The sequence below is a fragment of the Parasteatoda tepidariorum genome, chromosome 8 (assembly GCF_982258835.1).
Source record: "Parasteatoda tepidariorum strain Cologne lab strain chromosome 8, Ptep-v5.0, whole genome shotgun sequence".
Classification (NCBI taxonomy): domain Eukaryota; kingdom Metazoa; phylum Arthropoda; class Arachnida; order Araneae; family Theridiidae; genus Parasteatoda; species Parasteatoda tepidariorum.
Window position 1 is genome coordinate 59,079,337 of NC_141762.1, and position 21,985 is coordinate 59,101,321.

Here is a 21,985-nt window from a genome sequence, read left to right on the forward strand (position 1 = left end):
TTCAAACCAACTGTTTCTTTCTCCACCTTTAAAATTTCTAATTGCAGCTACATTGATAGCAGCTCATAAATTTAATACTTTGCTGTTGTTTTCTTTGCTCCATTTAACTTCTGCAGGAAATTCTCAAAAATCAAAATATAAAGGTTGCTCAAATAAAAAGTGGGCAGAAGTGTGATAGCGTTAGATATGAAGTACTTCCTTTAAAACCCCGAATGGTAACGTCAACACTAGTCTGGGTTTTAAAGGAAGGTTAAAAGAGGAGTGTATTGCAAATTGCTTATAACTTATTAATAATTTTGACTTGGAACATTTAAAGTGAATTAATGTAAAGTCGAGCTAAGAAGAATGCATTCAAAACTTAACAATAAATAGTCATAAGATTTTTAGGGGCAAAAGATAATTGCACCATTCATTTACTCATGTCAAAATGCTGCACAGATTTCATAAGTAGTAATACTTGAATTACCTCTTATGAAATCATGCCATTTTTTTCCGTTTGGTTGGCTGATCGAAAATACCTGATGATCGATGGTGTTTGTCATAAACAGAAGCATATGACAATAAATATTCACATTACACCCACATTCTACTTCTAAAAAATCTTATTACCAATTATTGTTCTGTTCTGGGCGCATTTATCTTAGTACTACTTTACATTCACTTTAAATGCTATCAGTCAGGATAGTTAATTATATCATATTTCAACAAGAAATGAATTTTTTAGCCAATTTTTATTAATGTTGTTTATAAATTGAATTCCCATATTCTGAAGGTGGATGGGTATTTCAATATTTTTGACAATCGTACCCTTTGCAATTTTACTAATGCATAATTAAAACAAAGAAATTTTCTTGAAAAAAAAACCCTTTTTATTACATAAATATACTTCAAATAATAGACCACTATATGCTTAAAAAATATCCATTTGAAGAAGAAAAAAAAGACCTCCTTATAGTTAGAAAAAGAACTTCAAACATTCTAATAATTATTCATAGCCATCATTTCTTTATATAAAAAAGTAGGTAATATAAAATTTTAAGTTAAAAAGTCAAATTAGAGCAGATTCCACAGAATCCTTCAATATTTTACTACATTTTTATTTAACATTTTCTTCATGCAGTTCTAAGACTATGAAATTAAAATGATTAATTATTGAAATTAAAATGGAAAAAACTTAACATAGAAAAGAAACCTCTCAAAAGAAACTTTTCAATAACATGTAAAGTTAAATAAAAGTTGCTTTTTGATTTTTAGTCTATTTAAAAATTCCTATATTTATAATAATAGCATGCAAATCAAAATTACTATTAAATGTTTCAAATATGCATGGACCACAAACATTAATCTACTTGCAATATTTCTCTTCGATCTTTAAGCTCTTCAGTATTAGTTTTTGTGAGTGCAATATGAAATGATCAAAACAATTGTTTATAATTATTTGCAATTTTAGAGGAATTATCACTACCTCTTCAACTGAAATCTATATAGAATATATATTTTTATTAAATCAGTTTTAGTTGCAGGGATATTTTAGAGATTATTAAATAAAATAAAAAGTATTTTATATTTTATTATGTTTCAAATTTTGTATTTTTATTTAAATTTGTCGAGTTTATTCTACTTTTTATATATATTGTGTTAATTTTATTTGAAATGCAACTATGTATTTTTATGTGTTTCTCTTTATATCTGTGCTAAAATTGTGCTGTCATAATTGATGCTATGTTAAAAAAAATTTAGATTAAAATCTTATTACATTGGCAGAGCTTCACTTAACCATTGCCAAGTTCAAGGTACTAGTTTAACAAAATAAAACTATTCTTTAATGCAACCTTTAGCAATTGATTATTGCACGTTGATTGAAATGTATCACTTTACTCATGAATTATATTTTTAATTATACTTATTTAAATTATTTTACATGTCTCTGATGTATAAGTGAGCAAAAATGGTCGCTTGACTTTAATTAAAACCCAGAATTGCTTTCTTAAAGTTTGCACTACCTTGTTTAAGGTAAGACATGTTGTGCAATGATCCTTTATTATATAATTCTGATTTTTATCTTTATGTAAATACATAAATATATAGTCTTATTCAATTTTCTACCTTACTCTCATGTTTTGTAAAATTTTACAAAATAAAATATTTTTCATTTGATGATTCAAATCTTTATAGACAACATAAGCATTACGTATATATAGTTTTATTAACGATCTCAAGGAAATTTTAAAAAAATAAAATATTAACAAATCACTGCCTGTTAATGCTTTTTCAGTTTTTTTTTTCTCAAAAATTTATTCACAGTCATTATTTATTCTTTGGTGTTTGCAAAATGATCCTATTAGTCTCAGTTTTATAATTATTTATTTATTTATTATCTGTGCATAGGCTTTTGTGGGTCATGTGATTAATTTACATTTAATACACTTTTAAACAGAGTGTAAATTATTTAAATAATACGAGAAATCAAATATACATCGTGAAACTCTTATTTTGAATATAAATTCTTTCTACGAAAGCCTTTCTTTCAAATGGAATCATACACTTAATAAATGAGTTTACACTTTATCTGAAAATGCAGTCAAAATCTCATGTTTTTGATGAAATTTTGACTGGTTTTTAACGTTACTGAGGATAATTAAGAAATTAATTTCACACATTTATACACTAAATGAAACCAATATTTTTTACAAAAGTCATTCTTCAAAAAAGAGTGGTATACATTTTAGAATTGAATTTAATCTAAAAATGGCAGTTAAAATATTACTTTTTAGAGGGAAATGTGAGTTTTTATGTTGCAAAGTATAATTTCACTTACAAAACCTATGTTTTTCAATCATCAATGTTTTCATTGTAAGTTAAATTTTGATTTCATTGAAAGTGAAAGCACCCATATTCAGTTTAAAAGAGAAAAAGTTTCAACATAATGTAACTAATCTTTCTGTTCAAAGGTCACCTTAAGTTGATCTATCCCAACCAGAGCTATGCTTTATATATTAACTAGTTGCTAAACTTTCCTCCAGATAGAAGCTATCATGCTAAATCATAGAGAAGACAGATATCGTCATAACGTCTTGGACTCAACACAGGTCATTGAAGAAAATGTAGTGAAAAAAGTTACTAAAACTTTTTAAAAAGTGACAAATAGTGACTTAATTAAAACGGTGAACAAATATATAGAAGGCAACATCTTAAACAACCTTAATATACAAGTTAAAAATTTAGAAACATTTATTTCTGTAGAAATCAAATAACTTTACATTTTAATTAACTGCTATCAAAATTTCTTTATTTTTTTTTTAAGAATTACGTAAAACAATATGCAAGACGTAAAAACATCTTATTTTCAAAATAAAATTCAATTTTTTTGAAAAGGAAAAAAGTAATAATGATAAACATAATATAAAAGTAAACATATTATTTACACTTTGTCAAAGAAAAAGTAAGGACTTTTAAGCACTTTAAACGAGAAATCGAAAATTTTAAGAGTACTTAATTTTTATGATGCAAAATTAGGCACTTTTAAGATGCATATGTACCCTATAAAAAAAGTAAATCCAATTCCAGGAGAAATGCACAAAATTTCATATCCTGGCAGCTCCCCAGCAGATAAGAAAATGAAAAGTTAAGATAGATGATAAAATCATACCTCGATACTGTGATTGGTTCTCGTGCATTTCAAGAGATATTCGTTTGAAAGTGGAAGCTCTCGATTGTTCATTACATATTCAATCCTCTTCTATGCTCCACCTATTCTGTTGAATCTTACTTTACTAGCTCAGGTGGATCATAATATCGTGGGTTTAATGGAGGGGGAAATGTGAAATCTTTCTTTTAATTGAAAAGGAGATAAGTGACCAAAAGTTACTATTTTTTAAGATAATGACATTAAGTGACTCAATCCGAGCCCTGTAGCATCTAAAATCAGCGTGCAACATCAAAACCTTTGAAATGCTAAGTGGACTAGCAGGCAATTTAGTCCTTCATTCACATTTAGAGTAATGATGAATATACAACAAATATTCACTGAATGAAGTTCTTTCATATCAAGTGTAGATTATTTATTAGTATGAGTAGGAGGCAAAATAATAAAATGCTTTGTCATAACACAGTTATTATTAAATAAAATAACAATAAATGTTCAATGTTCGTTAATTTGCTTATGGAATTTTTTTTACCCATTTTCTATGTGCCTATGAGGGATTTACCCATTTTTATGTGATATTAGCTTATGTCATGTAGATATTTTTTTAAAAATCAATACAAAAGCCCGAGTTAAGAGCTATTCTTTTGCAGGTACAAAAAAAAAAGTAGGTTCTCCAATAAACCTGAAACTAAATAAATCAACTATTTATATACATTAAATTTTATTTACATATTTACACAGACATCATTTTATGCAGAGAAAATTTAATATAAAAATATATATTTATTTTTTGCAAACTTTAAATTGATAATTGTTTTGTTTTGCGCATGTAAAAATAATTCTTTATCATAAATCTGAATCACCTGGCACAAAACCAGAACTTATGGCAATTCGATTGGAAGAAGCCAGATATACTTCAAAAGCATTTCGTAACTGCAAAGTTCTTTTGTCTTCTTCTTCCAAGATCTGGTTAAATTTATTTTTTTCTTCTTGGATTTGGAGTTTTAACATTTGGATCTCTACATCTTTGGATACTAAATCTTCTTGATGTTTTGTTTCCAAGTCTAAACATTAGAAAATAAAGAATATTATGAAAATTGTCTTAAAATTTTTTATTTTGTTTCAAAATTAATAAAGCGTATTCTGGGTTATCTGAATAGCTATGAACTAAGGTATTTTCTCATTCGAACTTCACAATTATAACAATGTATGTAAATATTGAAATCTGCTAAGTTAAAGGTTATTGTTCTAGATATTAATTTTCATGATTTTCTCTTCTGTAACTAATAAGGAATTCAGTTAATTTACAAGAATCACACACAAAGTGCCTAAAAAAATTAACTGTCGTATTTTATAGACATATAAGATTATTAATAAAAAATACATTTAACTCCTAAAGTCTTTCAAATGAATAGACAATCCTGGATAAATAATAAGTATTCAATAATTTCATTTAAATATGGTGAGCTTTCTTCTTTTTTTATGTATATGGGTAATTCTCACGAAACATGACAATTCACTATCCCTTGCTCCAAGATCTAATACTATAAAAGAACTTTTTTTAAAAAAATAATTATAAATAGCATTGCTGTTAGCATTTCAAAATGACTTTGCACTAGCATTGACTGTTTTGTATACTTAAAAATTTTTATTGAATATCAAAATGTCATTTTCGTGGCATGTCCCAAACAATATTTCCAATAATAACTAGCTTTAAAACTTCCCATACATTTTTCAAAATCTAATTTTTTTTATCTTATCCTATGTAAGCATTTCTTGAATATATGCAGAGGGTATTGTTTACTAAAACTTCGTTTAAAATAATTTTTTCTGTCAATAATTTGTTTGTCCCATGAAAATCTGTCATTTTCCTGGCTACTTTTATTTAGTGATTTATAACCAAAATAGATAGCGCCAGGAATCAATATCTTATGTTAATAGATTGATTAGATACCCTTCTATCTGAACATGTCTTGTTGCATGAATAAAGAACCAATTTTCTGGCTCAAAATCTATTTCAAAAAATTTTTCAAGGTGAGTAGGTTTTTATGCTGTCATTTTCCTGGCTTCTTGAAATCATTAATAACAAAAACTACATTGATTTATCTGAGTTATTTTAAGAAATACTGTTGTTTTCTGCAAAATATAAACGTCTTCGGCAAAATATTAAATTAAAGTAAAGTTATATGCTATAAAATGGTGAATTTGTCATTTTCCTGGCTTATGAATGACAGGACATTGAAGTGTTACCAGAAATTCTTTTTAACTGCTAATACTGTAAAGAGGGAAAGCAAATATTAACCTAATACCAAGTTTATGTATGATTGTAATATGCTTGGATGTAATCAAAGTTATTTATTTATTGAATGATTGATTATTATACACAATTTTATTCTGTACATATCAGCAACAAAAAAAATTTTGTTTCTTTCTACAGTGGATAAAAAGAATTAATTTAAGCAATTTATGGTCCATCTAACATAAAGGTTTAAGTTGAGTTACTTACTATTAACTTAAAATGACTGTTTTTTAAACTTCTAAGGTAATATGTCATTTTCCCGGCGTTCAAGATTTGGTGAATTTCTATTTTATTTTTTTTCTCGATCAAATGTCAATAAACTACACTGCTGTCTATAAGATATTAATAAGTGTAGCTAAAGAAGTATACAAAAAAAATTTAGATTATTTTAAAGACTTTAAATTTGAAGAAATTTTTTGGTCCGAATTGTCATGTTTCATGAGAATCACCCATATATCAAAAAAATTATTCTATGACAACAGTTTTTAAGTTGGGTGAAGTTTGAAAATTTATTTTTGTGTATTTTTCTAAGAAATGCGAATGCATAATTCTCCCACACTTTACAACTGGAAACAATATGACAAAATATTATTAACAGCTATCATTTTTGCAAAGTCATATAAATTATAAACTGAGATTAATTAACTATACATATAAAATAGTTAAATTGTCTATTTTATAACCATAAACTTTAATTTCATGTTTTACCTTTTATATTTTGTTTCAGAAGATTAGTTGTATCATTAACTTCTATGTGTAGTTTTGACCTGTCCAGTTCTTCAAGTTGCTCTTTAAACTCTAATTTAGCTTTTGCTATGGCTGCTTCTTTTTCAGCATCTTTTTCTGCAAGTCTCTAAATTAAATTAATTTGCTAATTAATAATTTTTTCAAATAAAAGAAACTAAGATTATTTTTAACTATAATTTTCAGTTCTCTTTTATTGTGTTAAGTTTCTTCTAATGTGCCAGGGGGGGGGGGGAAATATCCAACTACCGATGTAAAAATTTATTGTGCTAATTCAGTATCTCTTTATAAGGTCAATAAACTACAAGTGTTAAGGGATAACATATTTTCACTGTAAAATTAAACATTCAGTATTGTTTGACAAGGTTAAAATAAGATTAATGAATTTTGTGTATTACAAAAATGTTTGACATGGTCAACAAAATAACTTCAAGTGTTACTAACTTTTGTTGAGTTGTTGAAAAAAGTACTTTACAAAAACCATTAAAAAATTTAAACTTTTAAAATATTTATCTGAGATAATAATTATAATTAATCATGTATTAGTATAATAATATATATCTAAGAAAATCTTTTTTCTCTATATTAAAAAAAAAGATTTTTTTAAATATTTTTTACATTAATAATAAATAATCAGCCGAAAAATGCAATAATACTTATATTTATAATAATATGACATTTTTAATAAAATTACAAATTTGAAGTAGCAATGAGTATCAATTTTAATAAACATTTTTAAAGTATTCAGTTTTATTATCTGAAAAATAATTTTTAATCTGAATTAAATTAATAAATAATGAATTCTAAAAGCAATACTCATGAATGATAAAAATTAATTATAAAAGAATACATTAATCATTATTTAATTTTAAAATAATGCTTTAGTGCAAAATGTAAAACATATTTAGGAATTATTAAAAAAAAATTAAATAATCAAAAGATAAACCTGTTCTAAATACTGCTCACGGTGTTTTTCTTCAGCCAAGGCTAGGTCTAAGGCAGTCAAGTTAGTTTTCAGTGTATACATAGATTGTAAATGTTGTTTCAACAGGTCCTAATAGAAATAATAATAATATACTACTAATACTTATTCATGTTAAATAAAGAAATAAACTCCATCGGCAGGAAAAAATAACATAATTCGGTTTTGTATTTGGTCTTTTAGCACTAAATTGTTCTTGAAAATAAGACAATATGATACTTAACTATCAAGTACAATTAAAAACATTATTATTCTAAAGTATCACTTGATTTACTTCTCTTTGGTTTTAAGTTAACATTCATGCTTATTATTAAACAGTAACAGGACATAATGATGAGTACATTTCAAAACCGGTGTCTAATAAACCATACAAAGCTTTGGAATTAAATTGATTTTACAAAAAACTGCTAAGAATAAAAATAAATTTTTAAAAAATGGCGTTAAAGAGCCATTAATTCTGAGTTTACAACTATCAATATTCAACTTTAACCTTGTAATTTTGAATCCAACCCAGAAGAGAACTTCTAGATCAAGCTTGGGAGAAAGTATCCTTTGCAAAGGACATTTTGATGGGGGGGTGCTTTTTGCATTTGTGTTAAATGGAGAAGAAAAATTACCTGGGTTAGCCTGACAACAAGGGAATTCCAACCCCAGATCTATCTATCACTGAGGATATTTTATGTCAACATTGTGGCCGGCGTGAGCCGGTAGCAGAATTCAAATCAACCAACCACCGCTGGAATTCAAACCTGGGTGACCTCGCTGGGAGATAAGGGGACAATGTATAGCTCAGATGCATTAAAATATTAATTTATGCTGGTATTTTTCTTTCCTCCGGGACCATTTGACACTGGGAAAAATTTTAAAATGGTCAATCTACATAAAAAAACTAGTGCCATTTAACTATTTATAATTTCTTAATTTTAAAATGAATAGAAAAAAAAACAATTATATTATTATAAAATTTATAAATACATAAGCAGGGAAATTGCTGTACATACTTCTTGATTCTTATTAACATCTTCAAGAATTTTAATTCTTTCTTCCATTTGGGTCTTCAAGATTTCCTAAAAAAAAAAAAAAACTATTCCAACCTAAATATCTAAAAATTTATAATATTCAGGAAAACATTCTTTATCTATGAATAGCTGTTAGAAATGAAAATATTGTGTGATTATAACTATTTAAACAAACTTTTATAATACATTTGGATTATATTCCACTAGACCACCTACAATTGAGAAATTTTTCTTTGTAAAAGTTGGTTTTTTATGCTATTACACAGTTTACAGAAGTTCAGTGAAAAGAAAATATCATAAATTATTTATTCACTGCTATAATTTAAAAATATTTACAATTCATAGTAATTTTAACAAGACATTCTTATGAATGCAAACGATTGAAACTAAATAATAATAATTGAAATTAAAATTACTCTTTCTACAGTATAAATTTATAGACATGAATTTCAAAATTAAAAAAAAATAATGGTGTGAAAATGTTTTTTGAAAGAAAGAAAAACTTGAGCAATTATTTCATAAAATCAACTATAGCTATAAAAGTATTCTGTACAATTTAATTATTATGTATTTATAAATTATGACAATTTCACTTCAATCAATATTTAAAAAGCAGATACAAACTGTAAATTCTGCTGAAAAATTCTAAAAGATACTGAAAAGAAATTGAAAAATTTTAACATTGAGTGCTGTGTCCTTTTTTTTTTTTTTTTTTTGTAAACGATCATTAAAAATTAAAATAGCAATAATATAATAGAACAATAATCATTATGCTGTAAACAAGCTAAAAACTTCCATAGAGTCTAAGAAATTTATTGAATGGGGACAAAATAAACAAAATACATTATGGATAAAATGAAAGAAGATAAAAATATATAGATAAATCATTTTTACGTGCTCAGACTTCATTTTCTTTTCAGTCTGATGCAACATTTCTTCAGCTTTAGATTTCTCAGTTAAAAGTATCACTCTGCTTTCTTTTAATTCCTGCAAGATAAATAGCATTAAAAGTTACTTAACTTTACAAACGATTCCTTTCACTCTTTCACACAAAAATTTAAAAGTACACAAAAATATTTCATAAATTTTTATCAAATGATTTGGGATAACAACACAAACCAAAATTTAAATTTTAGCTCCACTTTTTATTTTACAAAACTGCAAGTGAAAAACTTTCATTAAAAAATTAGTGACCACAAATCAAATTTCAATCAGTGCTGTAAAAGATTTTGTTACATTTTAAAATTTGTGTGCATCTGCATAATTATTAAGTAATAGTAAATAATTATTCACTAATAGTAAATAGTTAAATTGAATAATTAAGAAATAGTAAATAATTATGAAAAGGTTTTGCAACATACGAGGTATAGTTAATATTGTTTTATTTAAAAAAACAGTGTTCATTCCTGAGGACAGGTGTTGATGAAACTTGGTATACATTGTATGAATTGCAGGAAAAGAAACCTTACAAAAATAGATAATATTTCCACGGAAATATGCCGCTTTTTGTGTTAGAGAAAGGATGTTAATACATTTGGAGTGATTTAAAAAGCAAATAATCATGAAATTATTTTATACTATGACCATTTCAGAATAAACAACTGGGGAAAATAATTACTAATTTTGAATAGACTGGGTAGCTAGAAATGTGCAGCAAGTTTCAAATGAAACTGAATAGAAAGCAAGTATAAAAGTGGCATACTTGTGTTTACTGTTGAATCTTTTTGTTTTATGATTGAACATATACTTTGATTAAACAAAGTTATATGTCTCCAATTTGTGTACTTTGCTTTTTATCTACATTTTTTTCTTCCTTGGTGGTCAAAATTTGAACCTTTTTTCTAATGGATTAATTATCTGTGTTTCATGTAATGCATATACATCAAAATCCACCAATAAAATGAAATCAGTGTAAGTCAAAAAAAAGGTAGTTTTTATTATAACCACCCTGTACACATATTATTGCATCACATATCTTTAAATTTTTTTAAAAGAAGATTTTGTCTAAAAACAGCATAACAAAAATATTGTGCTCAAGTGTTAACTTAAAGTGTTCTATACTTACAAAATTATATAATCTTACAATTAATTTCTATAATCATCCAATGTTAAGTTAATTAGCCACCTATTTTTTGTTAATATGTGGCTTTAAATGATAATTTAATAATTATAGTCTAATCCTTTAGCAAATAGAAATGTTCAAAATTTCAATCTTTTGATTATTAATGCAATATGTTATAGTATAGAAAGATAAGTGTTAAACAACTAGAAAACAGATCTTACTGCTATGAGTCATAATAGCCTTTTTATAAACAAATTTTAAAATTTACCCAACAATATTTGTTAAATGATATAAAAATACTTATAAATGAAGATCCAGCTTTACATCTCAAAAAATTTTCTAAAAATATAACTGACGTGTAAGAAAAATAAGATTTAAAAATGAATGAGCAAAGATCAGAGTAAAGATCAGAAATGGGTAGGAACTTTTATTTATAAAATAATTCAAACACAAAATACTATATTATATATATATATATATATATATATATATATATATATATATATATATATATTCTTATTTAAGACTCTGATGTTATAAAGACGATGACACAAGTGAGTAAAAAGTATAAAAGCAATAACCATTTTATAACAAAGAATTTTAAATTAGTTTTTTTATCAAAAAATAATTAAAACATTTACAGGAACTGTTACAATTTTATTTCTTAAAAAGAAAGATATATACATACTTCAGCGAGTTCTGATTTTTGAGTTCCTAACAATAAAATCTTTTGTTGTAAGTTCTTTTCAATTTCTAAGTATTCTTCTCTGAGCTTTGTAAGCTGAAATAAAGAGGAAAATGTTTTTTTTTTTATAAAACATAGTCACATAATAATGCCATAATAAAACTCTGAGATATTGAAGTTTATTGAAAATAAATGCAATTAGCTATACTAATTATTTCCTTAACATTACTATTTTGTTTTAAAAACACAAAACTGAGATAAGTATAAAACTATCACTGGAAAGAAGTGCATATATTTGTTCTAGTTAAAACGTTGTACACAGTTGCTGCTAAGTTTAAATTTCTCTCAATACAGAGATAATTGTGTCAAATTAATTAGTGAAGGTCATATGTTATTAGTTATAAAAGAATTTTATTCATTTTTAAATTTAATATAAATTTCACTGGGGGGGGGGACAGCTCACTTTCTGATTGCCATAATCCACAACCCCAAAAATTGCTTTCCTAGTTCCTATCAGATTTTTATCTAATTTAAGTCTGCTTCATTTGCTCATTGGATTCTAAGATATTTAAGTCTAGCTTCAAATGACTGCGTGGGGAGAACAGTTTTAAATTCTTTATTGTATTATGGACTTGTAAAGTGTATAAGAACAAAAAAAGGTAATAACATTTTTAAATAAAGCATAGTATCAATATAGATAAAAATAAGGGTAGTATTTCGAGTTTAAAGCAAAATTTTGGGTGCAAGGTCACTAATCATAAGTAACATAACAGAAGGCTATCTTGAAAATCAAAAAAATTTTTTTATATATATATATATATATATATATAATCTTATTTCATAACAGTCGTTGAACAGTCGACCCAATTTATGGGTTTACGACAACCAATATTCAACTTCGTAGCCTTGTAATTTTGAACCCAATCCAGAAGACAAGGGAACTCCTGGATCGAATATTGGGAGAAATTTGCCTTCGTGGAGGACTTTTCGATAGAGCTAACCCGTATTTGCGTTACATGGGGAGAAAGACCACGAGAACCTCCGACGGTTAGCCTGACAGCAAGGGGAATCTAACCCATGATCTGTCTACCACTGAGGATATTTCACGTCGGCACTGTCGTCGGTGCCGTAATTTTGAATTTTGTACCCAATCCTTGTAATTTTGAACCCATCCAGAAGACAAGGGAACTCCTGTATCAAATATTGGGAGAAATTTGCTTTCATGGAAGACTTTTTGAAGGAGCTAACCCACATTTGCATTACATGAGGAGGAAGACCACGAGAATCTCCCACGGTTAGCCTGACGGCAAGGGGAGTCTAACCCATGATCTACCTACCACTGAGGACATTTCACGTCGGCACTGCGGGTGGTGCAAGTCGAACCCAGTTTGCTGAATTGAAAAGCGAACGCTCTATCCCCTGAAACATCGCGGCTCTAATATATAGAATTGTAAATTTGGGAGTTAGGAGACACAACAAAGAGAGAATTTAAGGATCTTAGCAACTCTCATTTCTTGATTCTAACCAGTTCTATGTAGTTTTAGGCCAGTTTGTTTATGTTTTTTGTTACCAATGTGAGAAAATAATTCCATTATTTTATGACCACATACATATACATAAACGTTTCATAAAATATATATCATTAACGACTCATAACAGGTGTGGTATTGCTTACTGTGTAAGTAATATTTATTTATTTCATTTTTCAAGTTCCAAAGCATTATTGCCATTATAATTTTTCAATATCTATTACTAATTTGTGTAATTTTATTTAACTACAATCTTGTTTGCTTAATTTACTTGACTAATTTGGTTTAATAATTTAACAAATATTATATTATTAATTTTGGTGCATTTGTTTGATTCATTCAACTCTATTTTCCCGTTCGTTTCAAGCAAACTGCAGAAAGCATGGAATTAATTTTGCCTGCATGAATTGCTCATTCTTTGAAGAATCCCTTGTCCCCATTATTCTAATGCCACCTTAAAGATTGAATATTTTTTGTAAAAATACCGAATATTGTCTAGGTTTAACACTCAAGGGCGCTTCTTTCTTTCTTGAAATTTTACTATGCTTAAGGATTGAGCTGATAAGCCATAGAAGAAGAAATGTTCCCTCAGATAAAACAAAAATTATTATGTTTCAAATAAAATTCAAAAAAAATTATAAAAATTATGCACATCATTTGTTAAAATCTTTTACACATGATGCACTAAAATTCATGTGATGTATTCAAAAAGAACTATAGTGAAAAATAATTAGAATAATTTTTAAAATAGCTAAAAAAATTTCTCTTATCAATTCTAAAAAATATGAGTAATAATCTAAAAATTTAAAATTTTTCCAGATTTTTTAAATTGTCTAAATTTTTCAAAACTAAAAGTGTGAAAAAAGACTATGATTTCACCAGAATGTTAAAAAAAAAATTCAAAGAAAAAAATATTCTAACTGAATGATTTACAATAATTAATTTTTAAACAAAATGAATGCAAAACGTAGTGTGAACCATTTGATAAAACATTCTCACCTCTTTTCGGTGTAACAACTTTTCTTCTCGCAATATTTCAGAATGTTGCTCTTTCAAAAATAGAAGCTGTTCTGAAAATGAAAAAGATCTTCCTTTGTTTGTAATATTAATTGTAGACAATATAAACAAAAACTTTTAAAGATACTCAAGATAGAATTAGAAATTATACATTAATATATATAATTTATTTATATATATATATGTATGAACAAAGTTTATGAACATAAATGATTATAAGTCTAAACGCTGAACAGCACATTTGCATTATTGAAAAAAATATATAACAAATATACAAGAAAACTTATGCTTATTTATAGTAGTGACATAACGTTTCACAGTAAATAAGAGCTTATTATGAAATTACTAAAATACTGTACACAAATAATTAAAAAAACAAAAAAAATGTAAAAATGCATTATAAAATAAAACTTTTCTTTACAGTCTTCCATACTTTTCAATTAAAATTAAATTAATAAACATATGAAAAACTTTTTTTCCAAAAACAAGAGCAGAAATTTCTGCGTTGATGCCAGTTTCAAGGAATGAAAACTTTATCATTGAAATATTGTATAACTATATTAAAATTATCATTAATAAAATCATATTTTTTTCAAAATACTTAATACAACAGTTTGATTAATTGATTGAAAAGCATTTTAAGATTAGAGACGCATGGCAAATCTTTTTAAAAGAACAAAACATTCTGATAAGTAAAAACCAGAATTGTATCCTTATTTTACATGATTACAGAAGAGCAGTAATGTCCTTTATATTTGCTGTTCTATTTAATTGATAAAATATATTTTTATTACTATCTTGTTCTATTTTATATTCAGATAACCACTAAAAGTCTGCTGAAAAAATTATTGTTGTCTTATGCTACTTGTCAATACTGACAATATTTTTAAGGCAGAGTACACTTCTTCGCGTTTCCCAGTGGCGCTACCTATGGCCGATAATTTAACTTCTGCCACACACATACATCACAGCCCGTTTTACAGGAGAACGCCTTCACACACCATCATCCTAAGATCATAATTTTGAACTGAGCTAGAACATGATTAATCTCTGATCCAGTACCCTCAGAGGTATTGATTTGTTATAGGACCTTGAAGGACTTTGCGACCCCAATAAATTTAGAATGAACCAGTCACCATTTTGTCTTCGACCAGCATAGATCGAACTCATTACCTCTTGGACATGGGATTAACGCCCTACCAACCAGGCTATCCTGGTTGATTAAAAAAATATTTTGCATTACTTGAGTATCACAGTTGAAAAAAGAAGTCAAGAGAAAACACGACTCTGTGACAAAATAGTTTGGGAAAAAAGAATACAAATTAACTAAAAAAATATTAATATCAGAACTGCAAAGAATTCTAAAAACTGAGAAACTGTTTGAATTAAGAAGTTAAAAATGTTATTAGATATCAATTTGTTTCAGTTCAACAGTAACAATAAAAGCATTTAATAAAAAAATTTCAATTCAAAACATCAACTGATTTTTACTATTTCTTTTATGAAAGAAAAGAACAAATGTTGATAGTAATTTACAGTTGGAAAAAAAATGAAAAATTGTATACCTTCATAAGCATCATGTTCAGTTTTAAATTGTGTATCAAGTTTTTTAACAGTAGTTTGCAATTTAGCAATCTTCTCTTCATGATGTAATTGTAAGTTTTTTAAATCATGAATCTAAAAAGGGGTAAAAACAATTATTTAAGTGCAAAAAAAACGAATTACAACGAGAACAAATAAAAAATGTACTCTTATAAAAACATTTACATGCATAATTAAAAAAGAGAAATTAAAAAAAATTTAAAAACTGTAATATGAAAAAATATTTTTAAACAATTTAGTAATAAGTTTATTTTAAGATAATTTTTTTTAAAATTCTTTTAGGTTCTAAAGAGTGAAGCTTGTGGAAAAATAGGCAAGGTAGGTTGATAATTTATAAATATGGATATTACATTATTCATTAAAGAATGCATCAACCTTCAGACCAATAGTATAATTCCAGGTGAAAGTCGATTGAAATCACACTATTTTCTATGAAAAAATTAATCAAATTTAGAAAGAAGTGATTGCTAGTGGGGTATGCCTGGTAAATGTGGATAATAATGAAGTTCTGATTTCAATTCCCGTAATTTTACCATGGTCATTTGTGAATAGTGTAATCTAGGAATGTCATGCAATAAGATAAGACCTAATTTGTAAACCAATTTAGATTGTTTTTCTTAAGTTCTTCCATCATTTTTTTCAATTCTTGCACTATATTTCTAATGTGGTAGTCTGAGAAGGGTCAGTCTCAACAGAGACTTTTAGTTCATTATTGACCTCCTATTTTAGGCACATTTGCAAGGTGAGAGAGGTGCAACCAAACAGGGAAATTTCATAATTTCTCTACCCCCCCCAAAAAAATGAATGATAAAATATTAACTGTTAAATTTGGCAACATTACTAACTTCAAATTTCATCTTTGACAACTTAATAATTTTACCATAATTATTCACTACAATAATGTTTATAGTTTTTAAAAAATATTCTTAAAAAAAATATTTTTGATAATTTTGACTTGTTTTGTTTAGTTACAAATACTTTTTCAATAAAAATTTGAAAATTGAATGTTACAAATTTAAAAATTGAATAATAAAAATTTAAGAAATTACAAATTTTTAAATTCTATTATAAAGTATTTTATCTTTGTGTACCTGATTTTTAAAAAATGAATTTTCCTGTTTAAGAGAACCTATTTCTTTCTGCAGCCTTTCCTCTAATTCTTCTTTCATCTAAGAGAGAAAATAAGTATATGAAATTGTTAAATAATTTTATATCCTCAAATATAAAATTCTACATGAAACCCTACTTCCTTTAAACAAACATTCATACACATGAAGTTATAATTTATTACTTTTTTAAAGTTAAAGAAAAATGGAAACTTCTACAATTTAAATATTTAAAAAGATTATTAAATTATTTCTTATTCAAATGCAGTTAAAACCTTGTAAAATAAAAAGCAAACAAGAATAAGTAGGAATAAAAGACTATAGCATACATGAAAAATACTAATAATAATTTGTAAGTTTTATTAAACAATTGCTAAAAAAGTACCGTATATTCCGGCGTATAACGCGCCCCGGCGTATAACGCGCACCCGTAATTTCTAATAACTTTTTTTAAATTTTAAGATATACTCTTCGTATAACGCGCATGAAAATTCGGATTGTACATGTGCAATATCTCGTCTAGTATCTATAGAAAACCAGAAAGACTTTTAGTGTGGGACATGTTTAGGTCCCACCTTACAGATAATGCAAAAAAAAAATTTTGAAAGAATGTAACACCGATGTGGCAGTTATTACGGGCAGATTGACACCATTAGTTCAGCCATTGGACTTCTGCTCTTAAAGCCAATTTTAAAAAACAGTGGAACACTTGGATGTTGGAGGGCGAGAAAACCTTTACGAAAGGAGGACATATGCGTCATGCAAGTTTGGAAACAGTGTGTGAATGGATATTAAAAGCATGGGATGAAATTAAGCCTGAGATGGTTAGAAAATCATTAAAAAAATGCAGCATTTCAAATAATCTGGACGGATCAGAAGATGACTGTTTATTCATGGATGAGGGTAACACAGATGATGAAGACGAAACAGATTGTGATGACGCGCCTGAAGAAATAACGAAAGACGAATATAATGAACTATTTATGTAATAACGAAAATCAATAAAGTATATAGGTATGTTATTTCTTTAAAATAAAAGTATTTTTCTATATTTAAATTTTTTTAGTCTATAATTTTTTATATTCGGCGTATACCGCGCACCCGTAAATTCCAATGTTATTTTTTGCATTAAAAGTGCGCGTTATACGCCAGAATATACGGTAACCAGAACTTAAAATGACATTCAATAAAAGAAAGTTATTTTCTACAACAAAAACTTCCAGCAATAACCATTAAAAAAATTGTTGGTGACAACTATTTATCAATTATCCTGAGGACAAAATATGTCAGATTCAAGAAAAAAGATTATTCTACATGAAATATCCTTTAATAGAGGGTTTATTTTAAAATGTGAGACAATAAAGTTCCAAGAATGCTGTTCAAAATGAAGTCAAACATTCCAAATTTAAGAATAGCAAAATTTGAAATTAAAAATGAATGAAAAATAAATCCAGCTAGGCTAATGATTATGAATAGGACTGAATTTTCAGTGTAACTACAACTTCTAAAAGCTTTGAACTAAATGAGGTCATAAAAAACTATTCTTAAAAAAATTGAATTTATTTTAAAATGTGAAATAAAAAAGAACATACCTATGTTCAAATTTTAGTTAAAAGTAGGATTAATATTTTGTTAACTTCCATTAATTATGATAATAGATATAATATTTTTAAAACATTATTCTAAAGTTACTTAAAATTTTAAAAACATCAAATTAAATTTTTTATTTATTTTGTTCATTACGCTTATATTTTATTTATTTGTTATTTTATTTTAAATTATTTTAATTAATTAGTAAATTTTTTAAATTAAATTTTAAATTTATTTTTAAAAAAATTAAAACCATTCAATTCCAATTGTAAAGAAAATATGTATACTTTTCTTTCTTTGCATAAAATTTTTTCATACTCTTCAAGATGTTCTTTGTTTCTAATTTCCAATTCATTTAATGAAAGAGAAAATTTATTTCGTTCTTCAACTGTTATAGATAGAGTCTTCTCCAATTCGTTCACCCTAAAAAAAGAGTTTTAGCTTGAAATAAATTAAAATACAATTTGAACTAAAAAATAATGCACAACAACAAATTAAATATTTAACAAATTTAAGTTTAATAATGTATATGAAAATTATTAGTCAGAGGTACTATATCTACTCAAGATTAATATGACGCAACAAATAATAAAATATTCAAAAAATTAATACGAACACTTCAAATTTAATGCATAAAAACTATTATTATACAGTATGATATACATTAAAAATAAAAATTAACTGATAAATTCTGAAAACTAATAATGTCATTTTTTAGAAAAAAATTAAATAAAATTAAAATTTTACCAGCATATAAAATATAACAGAAAAATTAGGAACTCAGAAATTATAAAGATACAACATACTATTAGACACACAAGTTAAAAAGGTAAAAAACAGCTGTTCAATGCTTTGGAAAAATAACTTGCACTAAAATAAATTAGTTACTAAAGGACAAGTTTTAAAAAGAATAAAATACAATTTGAGCTAAGAAAAAACACACAATAACTGATTAATAATTTAACGAATTTAAGCTTAGTAATATAAATAATAATTATCATTCTGAGTATCTAGAATCAAAGTATCTACTACTTCTTCTACTAAAGATTAATATAAACTATCAAATAAAAAAATATTTAAAAAATTAATAATAACATATCAAATTTTCAAAAAAGATTTTACTTATAATTTTTAATAATGCATAAAAACTATTATTTTGTAGTACGGTATACATTAAAGATTATTATTAACTAATAAATAATGAAAAGTAATAATAATATTTTTTAAGAAAAGAATGAAATATAATTAAAATTTTACCAGCATATACAATAATAGAAAAATTATTTACTCAGAAATTATAAAGATACAACAAACTATTAGAAATACACAAGTTAAAAGGCAGCTGTTTGATGCTACAGAAAAATATTTTTTTATAAAGTTACTTCTTTCACTTTATGTCAGTGATTACAAGTAAAACTCGCTACAAAATTCAGGTTCAGTAAAAAGTAAGTTAAGCGAAATTACATACTTTATAGAATAAATTTTTTTTTTCTAGAAGAAGTTCTGTTTTTTTTTTTTTTTTTCAGTCTAGAAATCATCTGTTTTTCAAAATGTTTCCAAAAAAATTATGTTTTAAACAGCTATAAAATACTAAGAATGACATTGACAGTTATAAACATATTTTTTGCAAGCCTACAACTATTTCGTAGGAGAATCACTGTTGAAAATCACAATTTTTTTGAAAAAATAATAATAATAGTAAATTGGTCTAGTAATAATAAAAACAATAAATTTTGACATATATATCTAACACAGGGACATATGATATCTTGCATGCCACCTGTTCTAAAAAAATAATAAAATAAAATATATAAATAAATATTACGATTTTTTTATTTTTTTAAAAATATGTGTAACATTAAAACCAAATATGCCCAAAACTATCACCAGCTATTAACAAACATGCCTAAATAATAATCCTTATTTAAAGCTCTACCTTTTTAAAGTCCATAGAACTTTGACCCTTCTCTTAAGTGTAATTTTGAATACAAAGTATACAATAATGCAAAACTTGACTTTTCACAAAAATGAGAATGTAAGTTTTTAGAATTAAGAATGTTTTAATTTGCATAGTGATTAAATTTATTTATTCATTTTTTGTGATTAATAAAAGTATTTCATATTTTGCGAAGAGTTTTTTGCTCATTTAAATATGTTACCACAAAACAAACTTTTAAGTCGATAACAACTTGATTCATGTTATCAAAATAAATTTTAAACCATGTTACAAGATATTAGTACCATTGAATAAAAAAGTCTTACTTATATATTCAAAACTATATAAGACCTTTCTGTTATAATCATCTAATTATTTTCCTGATAGCTGTAACCATTAAATAATGACTGACATGTTCAATTTAAACTTAAAAGAATAAAAACTTTGTTCCAATTTGCCCCAAAAAGGGCAGGAGAAAAGAAAAAGTACAGATATGAGTAAAGAATTTTTGTGTGATTTTTATTTCTTTTACCTAAATATATATAACATTAAAAAAAACTCATATGTAACATAAAAGAAAACTTCTTTTTTTAATATCACAACTCATTAAATCAACTTCCCATAAAGTTATTAAAAAAATCGTTTTTATCTTATTTTTTTCATAACTATATGAATTTAATGACAGGATTTTAATTTGTTATATATAACAAATCGGAAAAAAACTTTTTTTTTATCACAACTCATAAAATCAACTTCCCATATAGTTATAATTTTTTTTTTTTTTAATGCCAAATCAAACGTGTTTAAAATCATTTCCCAGTCAAAAATTTTGAGAAAATTTAAAATGATATAGCATAAACAAGTATAAACTTGCATTAATTTGATTCTTGTCATATTCAGATCTAACAAGGCTTAAGCATAAAATTTTAGAAAATTATTAACTTTAGGTTAAAATTTTGAAACATTTTTAAAATCTAAAAAAAAAAAAAAAAAAAAAACTAAATTAAAAGTCAGTACATATAAAATATCAGTTTTTTAATGCTATAATATAATATAATATATTTGACTTACTTTGATGTTAAAGCTTCAAGATTTTCAACTTTTTCCACTAATAATTCTTTAAGTTCAGTAATTTTTGAAGAGTTCAATCTAAAATATAAAAAAAGAAAATATAGTAACAAAAGCATGTATTGTTTACATTAAGTACGTTACCTTATATCACATGAAAATAGATCATTATTTTAATCCATTGATTAATTCAAGTTATGTTTCAAGAGAATCAAAGAATGTGATATTCCTTCAAAAAATATTTTTCACTTTATTTCAAATTTAAATTTTTTTAAAAATAACAGTTTATACTTAGAGAGAAAGATAATGGACTACAATATTATACACTAATTATGAAAGTATATACTTTTTTACCAATAAAAAGCAATACAAAGTTTAAATACAAATGGAAAAGCACAAGCAACATTATGTATTGTATAATTTAGATATTAGAAAGCATCCTAAAAAGTTTTAGTATAACCAAAATAGTATTCAAAAAAAATTTTTTACTGCATTAGAAGGCATTGATCAGAATATTGAAATATGTATCAGATATAGATATAATTGTTTTGAACTAATTAGTGTTTAGAAAGTATGTTATACAATATTTTGTAACTTTTACTATAGTAATAGACTATTGTAAATGCTTCAAGCTAAATTGAAATATGAAAACTGTTAAATTATTGCTGTATGCACATGGAAAAATATTTATAGTTAAAAA

General features: G+C 25.6%; 1 protein-coding gene across 1 annotated transcript in view; it reads right to left on the bottom strand.

Moving 5' to 3' along the window:
• Window positions 1-4,350: 4,350 nt before the first annotated feature.
• The window catches only part of LOC107444610 (leucine-rich repeat-containing protein 45), a 31,081-nt gene continuing 13,446 nt past the window's right edge, over window positions 4,351-21,985 (bottom strand). The window contains exons 10-20 of the mRNA XM_043041077.3: window positions 21,289-21,366; window positions 18,569-18,704; window positions 16,677-16,754; window positions 15,549-15,660; window positions 13,966-14,036; window positions 11,441-11,533; window positions 9,585-9,677; window positions 8,673-8,738; window positions 7,636-7,743; window positions 6,654-6,798; window positions 4,351-4,710 (exon numbers count right to left, since the gene is read on the bottom strand). Of these exons, the coding sequence (XP_042897011.2) occupies window positions 4,493-4,710; window positions 6,654-6,798; window positions 7,636-7,743; window positions 8,673-8,738; window positions 9,585-9,677; window positions 11,441-11,533; window positions 13,966-14,036; window positions 15,549-15,660; window positions 16,677-16,754; window positions 18,569-18,704; window positions 21,289-21,366 (1,198 nt within the window). The 3' untranslated portion in view covers window positions 4,351-4,492. The remainder of the gene's footprint in view (window positions 4,711-6,653; window positions 6,799-7,635; window positions 7,744-8,672; window positions 8,739-9,584; window positions 9,678-11,440; window positions 11,534-13,965; window positions 14,037-15,548; window positions 15,661-16,676; window positions 16,755-18,568; window positions 18,705-21,288; window positions 21,367-21,985) is intronic.